The sequence below is a fragment of the Gymnodraco acuticeps genome, unplaced genomic scaffold (assembly GCF_902827175.1).
Source record: "Gymnodraco acuticeps unplaced genomic scaffold, fGymAcu1.1, whole genome shotgun sequence".
NCBI classification, from domain to species: domain Eukaryota; kingdom Metazoa; phylum Chordata; class Actinopteri; order Perciformes; family Bathydraconidae; genus Gymnodraco; species Gymnodraco acuticeps.
The window spans coordinates 2366701-2382326 of NW_022990047.1; the positions used below are offsets into that span (position 1 = coordinate 2366701).

Below are 15626 nucleotides of genomic sequence, written 5' to 3' on the forward strand. Positions count from 1 at the left end.
CCTGGCCATCACAATATGCCCCCCCTTGCTATCTTACAAAATAAAAGTGTCACATTCATGAAACTTGCTCCATTTATTGGTACCAGTCCTAGAACCATACCCTGAAAAATGCTTGAGGGTGGGATTCATAGAAACCTCTTTTGGTGGGGGGGGGCATTATATGACAGGCCTGGCCATCACAATATGCCCCCCCCTTGCTATCTTACAAAATAAAAGTGTCACATTCATGAAACTTGCTCCATTTATTGGTACCAGTCCTAGAACCATACCCTGAAAAATGCTTGAGGGTGGGATTCATAGAAACCTCTTTTGGTGGGGGGGGGAATTATATGACAGGCCTGGCCATCACAATATGCCCCCCCTTGCTATCTTACAAAATAAAAGTGTCACATTCATGAAACTTGCTCCATTTATTGGTACCAGTCCTAGAACCATACCCTGAAAAATGCTTGAGGGTGGGATTCACAAAAACCTCTTTTGGTGGGGGGGGGCATTTTATGACAGGCCTGGCCATCACAATATGCCCCCCCTTGCTATCTTACAACATAAAAGTGTCACATTCATGAAACTTGCTCCATTTATTGGTACCAGTCCTAGAACCATACCCTGAAAAATGCTTGACGGTGGGATTCATAGAAACCTCTTTTGGTGGGGGGGCATTTTATGACAGGCCTGGCCATCACAATATGCCCCCCCTTGCTATCTTACAACATAAAAGTGTCACATTCATGAAACTTGCTCCATGTATTGGTACCAGTCCTAGAACCATACCCTGAAAAATGCTTGAGGGTGGGATTCATAGAAACCTCTTTTGGTGGGGGGGAATTTTATGACAGGCCTGGCCATCACAATATGCCCCCCCTTGCTATCTTACAACATAAAAGTGTCACATTCATGAAACTTGCTCCATTTATTGGTACCAGTCCTAGAACCATACCCTGAAAAATGCTTGACGGTGGGATTCATAGAAACCTCTTTTGGGGTGGGGTGCATTTTATGACAGGCCAAACAATAGTTGCATTGGTTGAAATGACAGTGGACAGTTAATGATGGTTCCTTCGGGGCATTATGTGCATCCAGGGCACAAGTACGGTTGATCAACTGGCGGCCTTTGTACACATTGGTGGTGGTACCACTGCTGACAAATGTCACAGCAAATCTGAGAAAACAATAAATACTTGTTATGTAAGGTATGCATTATGGGATTTTGTTATGATAATAGAATATCTCTAATGTATTTCCCACTAACATTCTAACCATTCCTTCAATAATCGAAATCTTTCAAAAACATAAATGTTGTGTTATGAGAAAGAAATACATTTTCAACAAAAATGTATGGAAAAACAAGCAAAACATTAATCCTTTATCAGTTAATGCTGAAGATGCCAAATATAGTAGCAATTACCAACGCAAATGTTATGTTGATAAAGTCTGGAAACATATTTCTGCTAATTTTCTTTATTTGTAATGTGCAATAGGAAATTACCCAATGTTCTTCATCCTGCTCCTCCATCCCGCAGTAAAAGCAAAGCCTGCTTAGATCATCTGTTGAGACAAAACGTAATCAATATCTTCAGATAAACCACATTACAGATTTGGGGTCAAGGTGACCCATTCCAATTTTTGACTAAAAGGTCAATTATATAAGGACACATTTGTTGTGGTCTTTTATTATTTTGTGTGAAGAAAAGGCAAAACACACACAAACACATAGATTTTCTAAATGATTAAATCTGAGCACAGAGGAGCCATCTGCTCCTTCTTTCACTCTCTCCTTACCCTCTTTAGAATGGGAACCTGCACAATGTCATTACAAAACATCCAAAAACTTCTTTCGCACTGTACGCATCAATTTAAGTTTGGTTCTCATGGTTCTTTTGTTGTTCATCACATTAGCTTTACAGCTTAGATTATAATAAATTCAAGGTAAAAATTAACTGAGGATATCAGTTAAAAGTAATACACACCAATGAGCACATTGAAAGGAGGAAGATGGGGAAATCTCACATCTTAAATAAACCGCAGAATTGAAAGGGTGTGTTAGAGTGTGACGTGTGTAGCCTATATGAAATTGCAGTTGAAGATGCCTGCCTGCGATGCTTCATATGTTATCTGTTTGGAGTTGAGATACACAATATACTGTATGTAGTGACTATTTACCCTAATCTATACTTAAGCCACTGTGTTGCTTTTAAAACCCTGATAATGTCCCTGGTCAACAGTACCAATGGTCCAAGCAGTGATACAATACAACAATTTGCATGGCACATTATTAATATACTAGGTTATTGATGCATACTTATGAGATACAATTAATAAAAGTAACTACATGAAGTCATTGACAATGTTGAGAAAAGGTAACAAACCAGATTCTCTGAGGAGAGAAGTAGCAATGTCCAGCCTCAGCTCGTGCACTGCCTTCTGTGAGCTTTCAAACTCAATTGACTCCCCCAGTAAAATCTTCTCTGCAAACTGAAGAGAACCTTGATTAGTATATGGACTGCATGGTCTATGATTTTACCCTCAAATGGAATACAGACAAATTACCCAACAGATTTAAAGAATGACATGTTGTATATGTGTAGTTTGACACAATTCAATACATCTTTGATCAAGATGTATAAAAGCAAGTCAAGATATTCAGTCTAATTGCTACTGAATTTGAGTTTGAGAGTAATGTTTGGCTAAATGCATTTCACACTCACTTTTAAGGCCAGGACACCACAGGATGTGCTGTCTTGTTGGCGATTATGGGGGAGGGTGCTGCATGTCCATCTTGACACCTTGCAGCCTTTCATCCTCATAAAGGCTCTACAGTATGTATACATGTGTCAAGATGCAGCACATCATTGTCAAAATACTCATAAAACACCGGAACTAGTACACTGTATCAAATGTACCTTGTAGACTGCAGGCACACCTTCGTTTTGCCTTTCCCTTCTCCAAGTGGATCCAAGAAGAGGGTTTTCTTCTCATGGGGGTACATTACCTTTTATTATTCACATGGAAACACAACATGCATTAGGCAGGAACCATACATTACGCAGGTACGATGTAGGGTATTGTTTAGATTTGATCAATAATAAGTGACAGCATGTATGTGTGGCCCGGTTATCTTGCAAATCACTAATTATATATGGTGTATACAGCACTATAGATACAGATTGGAGCTTAAAATATGCTCCTATTCTCACCACCAACATCCAATGATGGTTCTCGTTCACAATTCCCACGATGACTGTGTGCCATTGGATCAACCTGAGAGTAGTTGCACAAGTATTACATTCCTGTTGAAAAATGCACATTTGCAACATTTACAAAAGCAAAGTTATTCCAATCATGTACATACCCGGATTCTTCCAAATGTGTGTTTCCAGATGGCGGTCATAGCGTAGCTGTCAATAACAGCTGCTTGACCGTCATTGCGCTGGTTGATTTTTCTGGGTATGGTTCTAGGACTGGTACCAATAAATGGAGCAAGTTTCATGAATGTGACACTTTTATTTTGTAAGATAGCAAGGGGGGGCATATTGTGATGGCCAGGCCTGTCATATAATGCCCCCCCCCACCAAAAGAGGTTTCTATGAATCCCACCCTCAAGCATTTTTCAGGGTATGGTTCTAGGACTGGTACCAATAAATGGAGCAAGTTTCATGAATGTGACACTTTTATTTTGTAAGATAGCAAGGGGGGGCATATTGTGATGGCCAGGCCTGTCATATAATGCCCCCCCCCACCAAAAGAGGTTTATATGAATCCCACCCTCAAGCATTTTTCAGGGTATGGTTCTAGGACTGGTACCAATAAATGGAGCAAGTTTCATGAATGTGACACTTTTATTTTGTAAGATAGCAAGGGGGGGCATATTGTGATGGCCAGGCCTGTCATATAATGCCCCCCCCACCAAAAGAGGTTTCTATGAATCCCACCCTCAAGCATTTTTCAGGGTATGGTTCTAGGACTGGTACCAATAATGGAGCAAGTTTCATGAATGTGACACTTTTATTTTGTAAGATAGCAAGGGGGGGCATATTGTGATGGCCAGGCCTGTCATATAATGCCCCCCCCCCACCAAAAGAGGTTTATATGAATCCCACCCTCAAGCATTTTTCAGGGTATGGTTCTAGGACTGGTACCAATAAATGGAGCAAGTTTCATGAATGTGACACTTTTATTTTGTAAGATAGCAAGGGGGGGCATATTGTGATGGCCAGGCCTGTCATAAAATGCCCCCCCCCCCCCACCCCCACCAAAAGAGGTTTTTATGAATCCCACCCTCAAGCATTTTTCAGGGTATGGTTCTAGGACTGGTACCAATAAATGGAGCAAGTTTCATGAATGTGACACTTTTATTTTGTAAGATAGCAAGGGGGGGAATATTGTGATGGCTAGGCCTGTCATATAATGCCCCCCCCCCCACCAAAAGAGGTTTATATGAATCCCACCCTCAAGCATTTTTCAGGGTATGGTTCTAGGACTGGTACCAATAAATGGAGCAAGTTTCATGAATGTGACACTTTTATTTTGTAAGATAGCAAGGGGGGGAATATTGTGATGGCTAGGCCTGTCATAAAATGCCCCCCCCCCCAAAAAAAGAGGTTTCTATGAATCCCACCCTCAAGCATTTTTCAGGGTATGGTTCTAGGACTGGTACCAATAAATGGAGCAAGTTTCATGAATGTGACACTTTTATTTTGTAAGATAGCAAGGGGGGGCATATTGTGATGGCCAGGCCTGTCATATAATTCCCCCCCCCACCAAAAGAGGTTTCTATGAATCCCACCCTCAAGCATTTTTCAGGGTATGGTTCTAGGACTGGTACCAATAAATGGAGCAAGTTTCATGAATGTGACACTTTTATTTTGTAAGATAGCAAGGGGGGGCATATTGTGATGGCCAGGCCTGTCATATAATTCCCCCCCCCCACCAAAAGAGGTTTCTATGAATCCCACCCTCAAGCATTTTTCAGGGTATGGTTCTAGGACTGGTACCAATAAATGGAGCAAGTTTCATGAATGTGACACTTTTATTTTGTAAGATAGCAAGGGGGGGGGCATATTGTGATGGCCAGGCCTGTCATATAATGCCCCCCCCCACCAAAAGAGGTTTCTATGAATCCCACCCTCAAGCATTTTTCAGGGTATGGTTCTAGGACTGATACCAATAAATGGAGCAAGTTTCATGAATGTCACACTTTTATTTTGTACGCATAGCATATATGCTGACAAAGACTATGTAACATTTGTAAACATATTTAGATTATTAGATGACAACTATGTAAAATTAAACAATACATTTTAAAGCACGTTTATACAGACAGGACGTAACAATAATGATAAAAAAACCATTTAAAAAAACAAACTGAAAAGGAAGTGACGAACGAATTTCGACACCTCAAATACGGAGCGAAAAGTTAAACCAGAAGAATCAAGACTATGAGCTACCACTAAACAACTCACAGTCTGAAAATTACCATTAATAAAAACCCTGAACGTTTACTTTTCGTTTTAAACATCGTTTTAAGGTGTAAACCTATGGTGTTAACGTGTCATTTAGAGGTGTAAACGTGTCATTTAGAAATGCGCGTTCCCGTGACAAGGGGGGCATTTCATGACGGGGAGGCATAATGTGACACAACACCGGGACGAAAGTAACACGGGACGAAAGTAACGGAGCGATTTTATCCGAGCCCAAACAACTTTGACCGGCCAAATTACGTCAGAATTATCAGCATTCAATACTTAACAGACCTACTAAATATCAGGTTTAACTGTCAGGAGTAGCTAGTGTTGTCACGGTACCAACATTTTGGTTTCGATACCAAGTCAAGAATTGCGATTCCGATTCTTTTTTGATACTTTTTCTTAAAAAAAGGGAAACAGTCTTAAATGTAATTATTGTGCTTTATTTCACACCAGAACCATAACCATAACACACACTTTTAAACAATGAGAACAATAAATAAAATAAATGACAAGAATTCGTATTAAATAAAATTAATACATGTCTCACAGACAGGCCTCGTGGTGTCCGTAGGCTTGCCCTCACTGTCAGAGATATAGCTCAAATACTTCCAAATTTCGCTTCTGGCGTCTTTTTTGTCAACAAGCCGAGGCGCAGCGGCAGTTGCACTCCCACTTGCAGCCATGCTTCTCGTTTTCTCACATGCTCTGGCAGCTAGCGCGTGCACGAGAGAGGGGAGGCACTTAGAGCGTGCTTGAGAGGGGAGGGACTTAGAGCGTGCTTGAGAGGGGAGGGACTTAGAGCGTGCTTGAGAGGGAGGGACTGCAGGCAAGGCTGCAGTGCAGGGAGTGGAAGCAGAGCGCTGAACACACACGGCGCTTTCTCACCGGAGTACTTTTCCCCGTCATTCTTAAAGTACCGATACTAATGAAACGGCGGAATCGTAACGTTTTTAAAGGCAGGGTATCGCGGTACCTTTCAAGTATCGGTACACCGTGCAACACTGGTCAGGAGTCAATGTCTCTCCCCCAAACTCACACATATACAATTCGATATGAACTGAAGAGCCGCATGAAACTAGGCAAAGAGCCGCATGCGGCTCGAGAGCCGCGGGTTGGCCACCCCTGGGCTAGAGCTTGTACTGGGATATGATTCGATTGGCTGACGCCTCCATCGAGGCGTCAAAAGTTGAACATTGTTTAACTTTTGAAGCGAGCAACGCCAGCAACGTCGCTTCCCAAAATGCAGTTCGGCTAAAAGTGACGTCACCCCATTCAAAGTGAATGGGCAGAAGCGTTGGAAGCTTCAACGCACGCCGCTGTGTGGACGGGCCGTTACATTAAGACTACAAGCTCACTTGGGGTTGAGGCTTGTTTACATGTTGCTTGACCCACACATCTGATCTAAACATAGTAACGTGTGTTGGGGAAAATAATTATTTAAAGTTATTTAATAATCGTGACATTTATTGTACTTTTTGATGGATGAATGATGCTCAAGGTGAGGGGGCAAATAAGACAACTGAGGGGGCAATGCCCCCTTTTGCCCCCTCATGACGCCGGGCCCGAACTCTGCTGAGAGAAAGCCTATCTCCCTTCGGGATGATAGCTTTGCCTCTCTTATGCCTGTAAACGGGGGAGGGGTGCTGGAAAACTGGAGTGAGTAACCCTGTTTCAGCGTCCTGTCCATCCATTCCGTTAACATGCATCTGCGTTTCCACTCCCTGTAACACTGTGTCAGGGGATGCGCCATCAATTGTGGGGCCCCAGAAATGAAGCTGTGATATTCTCTGGTGACCCTGTCCCACCGCAAAATCTCCCGTGAAGGGAATATTTGCCCATGGGGGGTCGACACGGAAAGGGCCGACTCTCTACCGAGGTCTTTGAACGCAGCATGGCGCACTCCCTCGGGAGCCTTCACACTTGGCATTAATTGTTTCCTCACCCTGTTACGCCTGCCATAATATCCCTGTACCCGCATAGCGCGGTTTATCACTCTCACCCGTGCATGCGCACTAGCTGCCTCCTTTACTGGAGTTACAACCTGGGCAGCGAGTGGGGAAACTGTACTGACGGGTTCTGTCGGCCTGTCCCTGTGGGGGTCGGTACCGACCCAGCACCTCGGGACGGACCGCGCAGGCAGAGAAAATCATTAATTAAAGTTATTTAATAATCGTGACATTTATTGTACTTTTTGATGGATGAATGATGCTCAAGGTGAGGGGGCAAATAAGACAACTGAGGGGGCAATGCCCCCTTGTGGCGCCGGGCCCGCTGCATCCCTTTTTTCCAATACTCTGGGCCTGTGAGGAAATGCATTTTAGTGAGAAGACTTATTTCTGCATTTTCATATTCTTGAATGAAACATTTAAATAAATGTACCTCATCAATTGTGCTCAGAAGAGGGCGCATTCTGGAGCCAGCATCTCCTCCTTTGGCACGCATCAGCTGGAGCGAGTGGTGTTAGTGTACCCATCCAGTTTCAGCATCAAAGTCTCTTCCAGTGAAAGAGTTGTTATGTGTCGGAACTCCTCCTTGATCTAATAAAAAGCATAAGGGACAACACTCATTACTCACAACTGTTACGATCTCAGGCACTTAGGATGTTGGACCCAATTGCAGACAGGTAAAGTATTGGCAAGATACTTTATTTTTCCCAAAAAAACACGATGAACAAAAGAAGGTCACTAACTAATCTCAGGATGAGATGACAAAAAATGAGACCAAAAGTAAATTCGCTCACGTAGTGAAGAACAACACTATTCTTGAGCATAAAAGAGCATAGACCTGACCATGGCAAGAGACAATACGAACTGACACTGAACACTGGGAGACAGGGGAATTTAAACACAGGGTAACTAGACACAGGTGGGAACAATCAGGGGCGGGGCTGACACTGATGAGCACAGGAGACACACAAGGAGTGACAGGTGAAAACAATCAGGAAATTAGACACACCAGGGAAACTAACGACAGACATGAAAACACAGGGAAAAGAGACCAGACAATATACAGGGAGGAAAACATGACAAGGAGAACGGAAAAACACCCACACCTAGACATAGAAACGTGACATGACATAATAATCCTGACAGAACCCCCCCCCCCTCAAGGGACGCATTCTAGACGTCCCTAAACAAAAACCAAAAAATCCAAAAGGTCCAGCAGGGTGGGTGGAGGGGGTCCGGAGGACGGGCCTTGACTGACAGCCCGGGGCACGGCAGAGGACCAGGAAGGGGTCTCGGGCGGACGGCCCGGGGGCAAGGCAGAGTTCAAAAAGGGGAACTCGGGCGGACGGCCTGGGGGCAAGGCAGAGTTCGAGGAGGGGCGAAGACCACAGCTCTCAGGGGACCGGGCAGGAGCCGGTGTTGACCGGACAGTAACCAGAGCCGGTGGAACAGGTGTCGGCAAGATTCCCCACGGAAGAGGACAAGGAGTTGGCAGGACCCCCGGCAGGAGAGTAGTCGGTGGGGCCTCCAACGGCACAGGACATAGGATTGGCAGGACCCCCGGCAGGAGAGTAGTCGGCGGGGCCTCCAACGGGACAGGACACAGGGTTGGCAGGACCCCCGGCAGGAGAGTAGTCGGCGGGGCCTCCAACGGCACAGGACATAGGGTTGGCAGGACCCCCGGCAGAAGAGTAGTCGGCGGGGCCTCCAACGGAACAGGACATGGGGTTGGCAGGACCCCCGGCAGGAGAGTAGTCGGCGGGGCCTCCAACGGCACAGGACTTAGGGTTGGCAGGACCCCCGGCAGAAGAGTAGTCGGCGGGGCCTCCAACGGCACAGGACATAGAGTTGGCAGGACCCCCAGCGGAACCTCCAACAACACTTGAGTAGGGACTTGAGTGGGAACTCGAGAGAGGGCTTGAGAGGGAACTCGAGAGGAAACTTGAAAGTTGACTTGAGAGGTGACCTGAGAGGAATCTCGAGAGGGAACTTGATCGGAGACTCGAGAGGTGACTTGAGAGGGAACTCGAGAGGTGACTTGAGAGGGGACTCGAGAGGTGACTTGAGAGGGAACTCGAGAGGGGACTTGAGAAGGAACTGGAGAGGAGACTCGAGAGGGAACTGGAGAGGGGACTTGAGAGGGGACTCGAGAGGAGACTCGAGAGGGGACTTGAGAAGGAACTGGAGAGGAGACTTGAGAGGGAACTCGAGAGGGAACTCGAGAGGAGAGGGAACTCGAGAGGAGACTCGAGAGGGAACTCGAGAGGAGAGGGAACTCGAGAGGGAATTTCAGAGGGGACTCGAGAGGGGACTTGAGAAGGAACTGGAGAGGAGACTTGAGAGGGAACTCGAGAGGGGACTTGAGAGGAGACTTGAGAGGGGACTCGAGAGGGGACTTGAAAGGAAACTTGAGAGGGGACTCGGGTAGGAACTTGAGGGGACTTGAGAGGAAACTTGAGAGGGGACTCGGGTAGGAACTCGAGAGGGGACTCGAGAGGAGAGGGAACTCGAGAGGAGACTCGAGAGGGAATTTCAGAGGGGACTCGAGAGGAGACTCGAGAGAGGACTCGAGAGGGAACTGGAGAGGAGACTCGAGAGGGGACTCGAGAGGGGACCTGAGAGGGAACTGGAGAGGGAACTGGAGAGGGAACTGGAGAGGAGACTTGAGAGGGGACTCGAGAAGGGACTCGAGAGGAGACTGGAGAGGGGACTGGAGAGGGGACTGGAGAGGGGACTTGTGTCGGTCGGTACGTCGACAGGACACGGGGAGATGGCGTTGGCTGGAGAGCCAACAAGAGACGAGGTGCTGGAGTCGGCCGGTACGCCGACAGGACTTGGAGAGCTGGCGTCGGCCGATGAGTCAACAGGTGACGAGGAGCTGGAGTCGGGACCATGACTGCTGGAGCCGGTACTTGAGCCGGAACCATGGCTGGAACTGGGGCCGGAACCATGGCTGCTGGGCCCGGTACTTGAGCCGGAACCATGGCTGTATGGGCCATCTCTGGTGCAGGGACCATGGCTGCATGGGCCGATTCTGGAGCCGGAAACATGGCTTTAAGATCCAGTTCTGGAGCCGGAAACATGGCTGTAAGGTCCGGAGCTGAAGCCTGGATAATGGCTGTGTGGGCCGGTTTTGGAGCCGGAAACATGGCTGCTAGGGCCGGCACTGGAGCCGGAACCATGGCTGCTGGACAAGGAACCGGAATCATGGCTCTTGGGGCTCGGGCTGCTAGCCTGGACTTGCGACTCCTTCTCTTAGAAGCCGCCTGAAGGCTCCGTGGACCTCCAAAAGCCAGACGAGTTCCAGAAAACGACTCCTGGACAGGAGCAGGAACTGGGGCAGAAGCATGGGTTGACCCCAGACGGAACACACCGAGACGTCTGCAGTCAGCAGGCTGGAAATCACACATCCAGAGGAAGTTCAACATCCAGCCAGGTACGAATTTCACCAAGTCTGGTTTCTCCATAGCCAACCGGTGCGCCTCTACCAGAGTGGCCTCCCTCTGCCGAACACTGGACGCTCCACTCCACCAATCACAGCAGCAAGCCAAACAAAAGGAAAAATGCTGTAGCTCCACCTCAAATGGATCATCTGCTGGGTGCATTTCTGGTCAGTTCGTTCTGTTACGATCTCAGGCACTTAGGATGTTGGACCCAATTGCAGACAGGGAGACAGAGGTAAAGTATTGGCAAGATACTTTATTTTTCCAAAAAAACACGATGAACAAAAGAAGGTCACTAACTAATCTCAGGATGAGATGACAAAAAATGTTCTCACCTGAGCCTCATTAGGCGCGTTCACACCGCAGTACTTTTCCCACTTTAGTTCCGATATAGTTCCGAAATGTTGCATTCACACCAAAAAGAGCCGGAACTAAAATTAGTTCATGAGAACCTTTTCACCCCCTTTTCCGTCCCTGCTAGAGAGCAGGGACTTTCGTGGGAGAAAAAGGTTCATATGTCTGATTGGCTGGGCGGATTGCAAACCACGCCCCGTGAAACTCCCAAAAAGTTTTGTGAAACCGCCATTTTATTATCTTCGTATTAGCATTATTAGCATAAGCATTAGCCCCACGCACCAACGCAGAGAGACTAACTTATGGCAACACAAAATAAAACATGGGAGCGGTGGAGATGAGGAAGTGTCGGCGTTCTGGCGATTTACTCGGAAGGCTTCAGTAGAAGCTGCTGGGAGTCCCAGCAGCTTCTACTGAAGCCAGTCCCCAACTCCGGGGACTTCCGGCCGGGGACTTTGGGCGGCTGCAGTGCCATATAGACTCATATAGACTTCTATCTATATGGCGCTGGGCGGCAGTATACACCATGAAGTGGTTTGCGGCCTGCCAGTAAACCCAAAGCAGAAGAAGAAGAAGTGACGTCAGCGGCTTCATTTGCCTAATCCTCCCCCAGGGACTTATTCCGGTGTGAACGCGATCTGTACTTAGTTCATGAGAACTAAAGAGTTCTCATGAACTAAGTTCTCATGAACCTTTATGGGAAAAGTACTGCGGTGTGAATGCGCCTATTATATTATTAGATTCGATTATTATTATTATTATTATTATTATTATTATTATTAGATTATTAGATTACCTATTATCAGATAGCTCATTTCTGTTTTTGTCACATTTTGAAAATAGTTTAAGTATTAGCAGTCATTTAAGATTTTTTCTTCATTTTATTAGAGATAAAAGAAAGTTATGTATTCCATGGCAAATTAGATGATGCTAAATAAACAAGAGCATGTGGAAACATTTCATTTCTTGAAATTACATTTAAAGGATATTGTTTATAAATGCTGATTGTAGAACGGATGTTAACTGTGACTCTTCATATCATGTGCTGACCCACAGAGTACTGAGGTGTGCTACAGTGAAGCCCATGCTTATGCATGTCTGCCCCAGATGGCAAACTTATATAGCCCTTGAGCTGCAAAAATGCTAAATGGCCAGAAAGCAGCCTTTTTCAAATAATGAGAGGGTTTTGCCAGTCTGTTGTTAGCGAGTAAAATAAAGTGAAATGCTGCATATCGTGACCCTTCAGTTTGAGTGCTAGCCCTTCTTTACACATTAAATTATTTCCCCTATTGATAGACCAGTTCAAACCTTCTCCAGACAAAATCAGTTTTGTTATCCAACCACACCTGCTTCTTGAGCCTCTTCGACGCCATTGCCTGAAAGCAGAGCTCTCAACAGCATGGATCTTTCTTGCATTCGGCTTCCAGTACAAAGACCCTTTATGAGAGAAATAAAGAGTAAAGACACGTGGAAATAAAATGTTAAAAGGGGCACATTGTTGTACTGATAGCACTTTCAGACCCTTATCTTTTGCACAGATGAAAATGAAATATAGAATAATTATATTTACCAATTGTCCCTTCCGACTCAACGATTTAATTCCCAACGGTGTCTGTAAGGATGTACTCCTCACTGTCTCCCATGGCCACATTCACTTTTCCTGTGATCAGTGGAACGCTTGCCTCTGATTCAACAAATCTGATCATGACCACCCTTGTGGAAACAATCTTTCATTATTTCTGACACATGTATTGACCTGTAATGCAAAAAGAACAGTGACACACATTTAGTTAGCAACATGGACTAAAACGTAACATTCTAAAGCATGCCAACGTATGAAATGGGCATCTCATTACTTTTGAAATGACCAAGGGGTGCTAATTGATCTAGTCAACTGACTGATGTTTGCAGTAGACATTGGCTGACTATGACGAAAAGCAAACGGCCGTGACTCAGCTGGCTCTGTCTGGATCCTTTGAGTCTCCCCAGGTTTTTCCCCATGAACCTCATAATGACCATGATCAGAGATGTCCAGGGAGCAGAAACACCCACTATCCAATGGAAAAAACCGCAACGTTGGCGGCATCAGTGATGAAAAGGCTACCTGCGTTGACCTAAAAGAAAATAACAGGTTATATATATTTCACAATTTCTTCTTTGTCTTTCCATGTGTGTCCTTGCATAATTTCTTCCTTTGTGTTGTTTCTTCAATGGTGGTAGTGGTTTATTAATTGTATTAAAAAAACATGCAGTTCGTAGTTAATCCTCAAGATTATTTGTATGCCTATATCAGACCTCAGTATCAATCTAAATGTCACTGATATAGTTTATAAATAAATGTCTTGCTGGACTGTACGACTAAATTGTCTCAGGGCTGTCACCAAGTAAATGCTGTTTTTAAGTTGTTGAAGTTTCTTCTTGCTTTGCTTCTGAAAAGTTCAATTATAGTTATGCAGTTATTTGTGCAAAACAGTTCATATAAAATAATTATCATTGAATCTTTTCACATCTTTTCATGCCATGTCTATTTTGTGCACCAAATTAAGGATACAATCCGATAACATCCTAATAATATCCTTCCCCATTTACAATGTGATATCTAAATATTGTTTTGTTTTTAAATTGAATGATTAACTGACTCTCTCGTCCAGATGACTCGTAGCTTTATTGCTATTGGAACAAGGTTAGCTTGTTACACGTTAACACACCATGTGCCTGTTCAATCAATAATTAATCACGGATCTCTTAAAAATACCTGAAAAATGCGGCTGATTCTGTCGACGCGCATGTCGTCTATTTTAAGAGTAACTCGCTGGCTGCCTCTGAAAAGAAAGTATGACTCCATATCTGTTTTTATTGTTAACAATATATTGCTATCGCCGTGTCCGACAAGTCGTTCTTGGCGGTAATGTGTGCATTAGGGGTGGGCGGATCGATCCCAAAATATCGATACTTCCGATATTACGTTACGTTTCAAAATATCGATACTAGAGCCAATAGGATCGATACTGTTATACTTTTTTTCTCGTCTCCTCTACTCGTCAATTTCTTCAAAAAACTATGTGCAGACGAACACAAGTATATGCTCTTTTCTTCTCTCTCCACTGCTGTCCTCTTCTCCTCAAGGCTCCCTGTCTGAACGCCGATTATCAAGCTGACTGACAGCAGCCAGCAGGGCAGGACAGCAGCAGCCAGCGACTCGCGAGTGCAACACACACACGCGCATGCATGATGGCTGAGAGAAAGAGCAGCGTTGTGTGGAGCAATTTCACAACTGGCCATTAAAACTTAGCGAACTGTGATGTGTGCAAGAAGACAGTTCGCTACTTTGGCCACTTTGTATTGTTATTTTTCATGTTTGCACTTTAAATTTGCAAAAGTAAAACGTGTATTTGTCTATAAAAACTGTCCTGTCTTTATTCATGAAAATGAATTCAGATTTAGTCTATTTATGATGATTTCAGCTCAAAAATCATGTCATGCAGCTCTCCCCTATATGAAAGTACATAAGACGCTTTTCATTAAAAAAAGTATCGGTATCGATATCGGCGATACTGGCCCTGAAATACTTGGTATCGGATCGAATCCAGATTTTGTGGTATCGCCCACCCCTAGTGTGCATTATACAGGGTGCATTTACGGCATAAATGTACCATCAATTTACACCAGGACTACTGTGCGCATGACAGGAAAGTTTGATCGCGGGAAATATAGTCACCCTCCTTATTAATAATAATGGAGTCCAGTTTGTTAGCCTACAGAGAAGTTATACAAAGTATGATAAAAGATGGTTATACTGATCAAAATATATCCGATCATCTCCAGTATGAATGTGGCTTAACAAATGGGTTCTCCCAAACAAACATCCGTCGCTTTTGTACCCAAAATGGTATTGGCTCTGTGCACAAGATGGCGTCTATCAACTTCTGGCGGCTGGGTGTGCGGTTGTAAACTTCCGGTCTACGGTGTGGAGTGGTTGAGCGGGTAGATAGCGATAGATAGATAGCGATAGATAGATAGATAGATAGATAGAGAGAGAGAGAGAGAGAGAGAGAGAGAGAGAGAGAGAGAGAGAGAGAGAGAGAGAGAGAGAGAGAGAGAGAGAGAGAGAGAGAGATATAGATATATAGATATATAGCATACAGATAGCATACAGATAGCGGTAGACAGTGGCGGCGCCAGGGTATGGCTGGGGTAGGCTACAGCCATACCAAGAAATGGCTTAGCCCTACCTACCTTAGCCCGACCATGAAAAATTATGTTAAAGTAAGCATGTTGAGAACACGGATTGCGAAAATCTACCGGTCGTGTCCACAACACACAAACTGATCCTGCTGTAACAACAAGTGCACGTTACTGACACAATATGGTTGAGACCATTCGGGCTTATGCTAGAGGGGTGCAAGGAATATGTTTCA

At 44.9% G+C, this 15626-nt stretch overlaps 1 protein-coding gene across 2 annotated transcripts; it reads right to left on the reverse strand.

Annotated features, from left to right (window-relative positions):
- Positions 1 to 877: 877 nt before the first annotated feature.
- Positions 878 to 3501, reverse strand: LOC117545772 (PHD finger protein Alfin1-like). 2 transcript variants are annotated; one of them, XM_034215729.1, is made up of 7 exons: positions 3350 to 3499; positions 3195 to 3258; positions 2901 to 2989; positions 2706 to 2811; positions 2367 to 2472; positions 1487 to 1545; positions 878 to 1159 (listed from the first exon to the last, which is right to left on the reverse strand). In XM_034215729.1, exons 2-7 carry the CDS (start codon positions 3201 to 3203, stop codon positions 1067 to 1069), a joined length of 462 nt encoding a protein of 153 aa, XP_034071620.1. In that variant the 5' UTR covers positions 3204 to 3258; positions 3350 to 3499; the 3' UTR covers positions 878 to 1066. The 2 variants fall into 2 exon arrangements, with proteins under 2 accessions (XP_034071620.1, XP_034071619.1); XM_034215728.1 differs by having other exon boundaries at positions 3195 to 3501.
- Between the last annotated feature and the right edge of the window lie 12125 nt (positions 3502 to 15626).

What these genes read in the sequence shown, in the direction of transcription:
- LOC117545772 (XM_034215728.1), bottom strand. Translation starts at nt 3,314, where the DNA reads ATGTTGCAAATGTGCATTTTTCAACAGGAATGTAATACTTGTGCAACT. An exon ending in GTGTGCCTGCAGTCTACAAG is followed by an intron (nt 2,812 to 2,900) that starts GTACATTTGATA and finishes TACATACTGTAG; the next exon opens with AGCCTTTATGAGGATGAAAG. An exon ending in AGCAGGATGAAGAACATTGG is followed by an intron (nt 1,160 to 1,486) that starts GTAATTTCCTAT and finishes TTGTTTTCTCAG; the next exon opens with ATTTGCTGTGACATTTGTCA.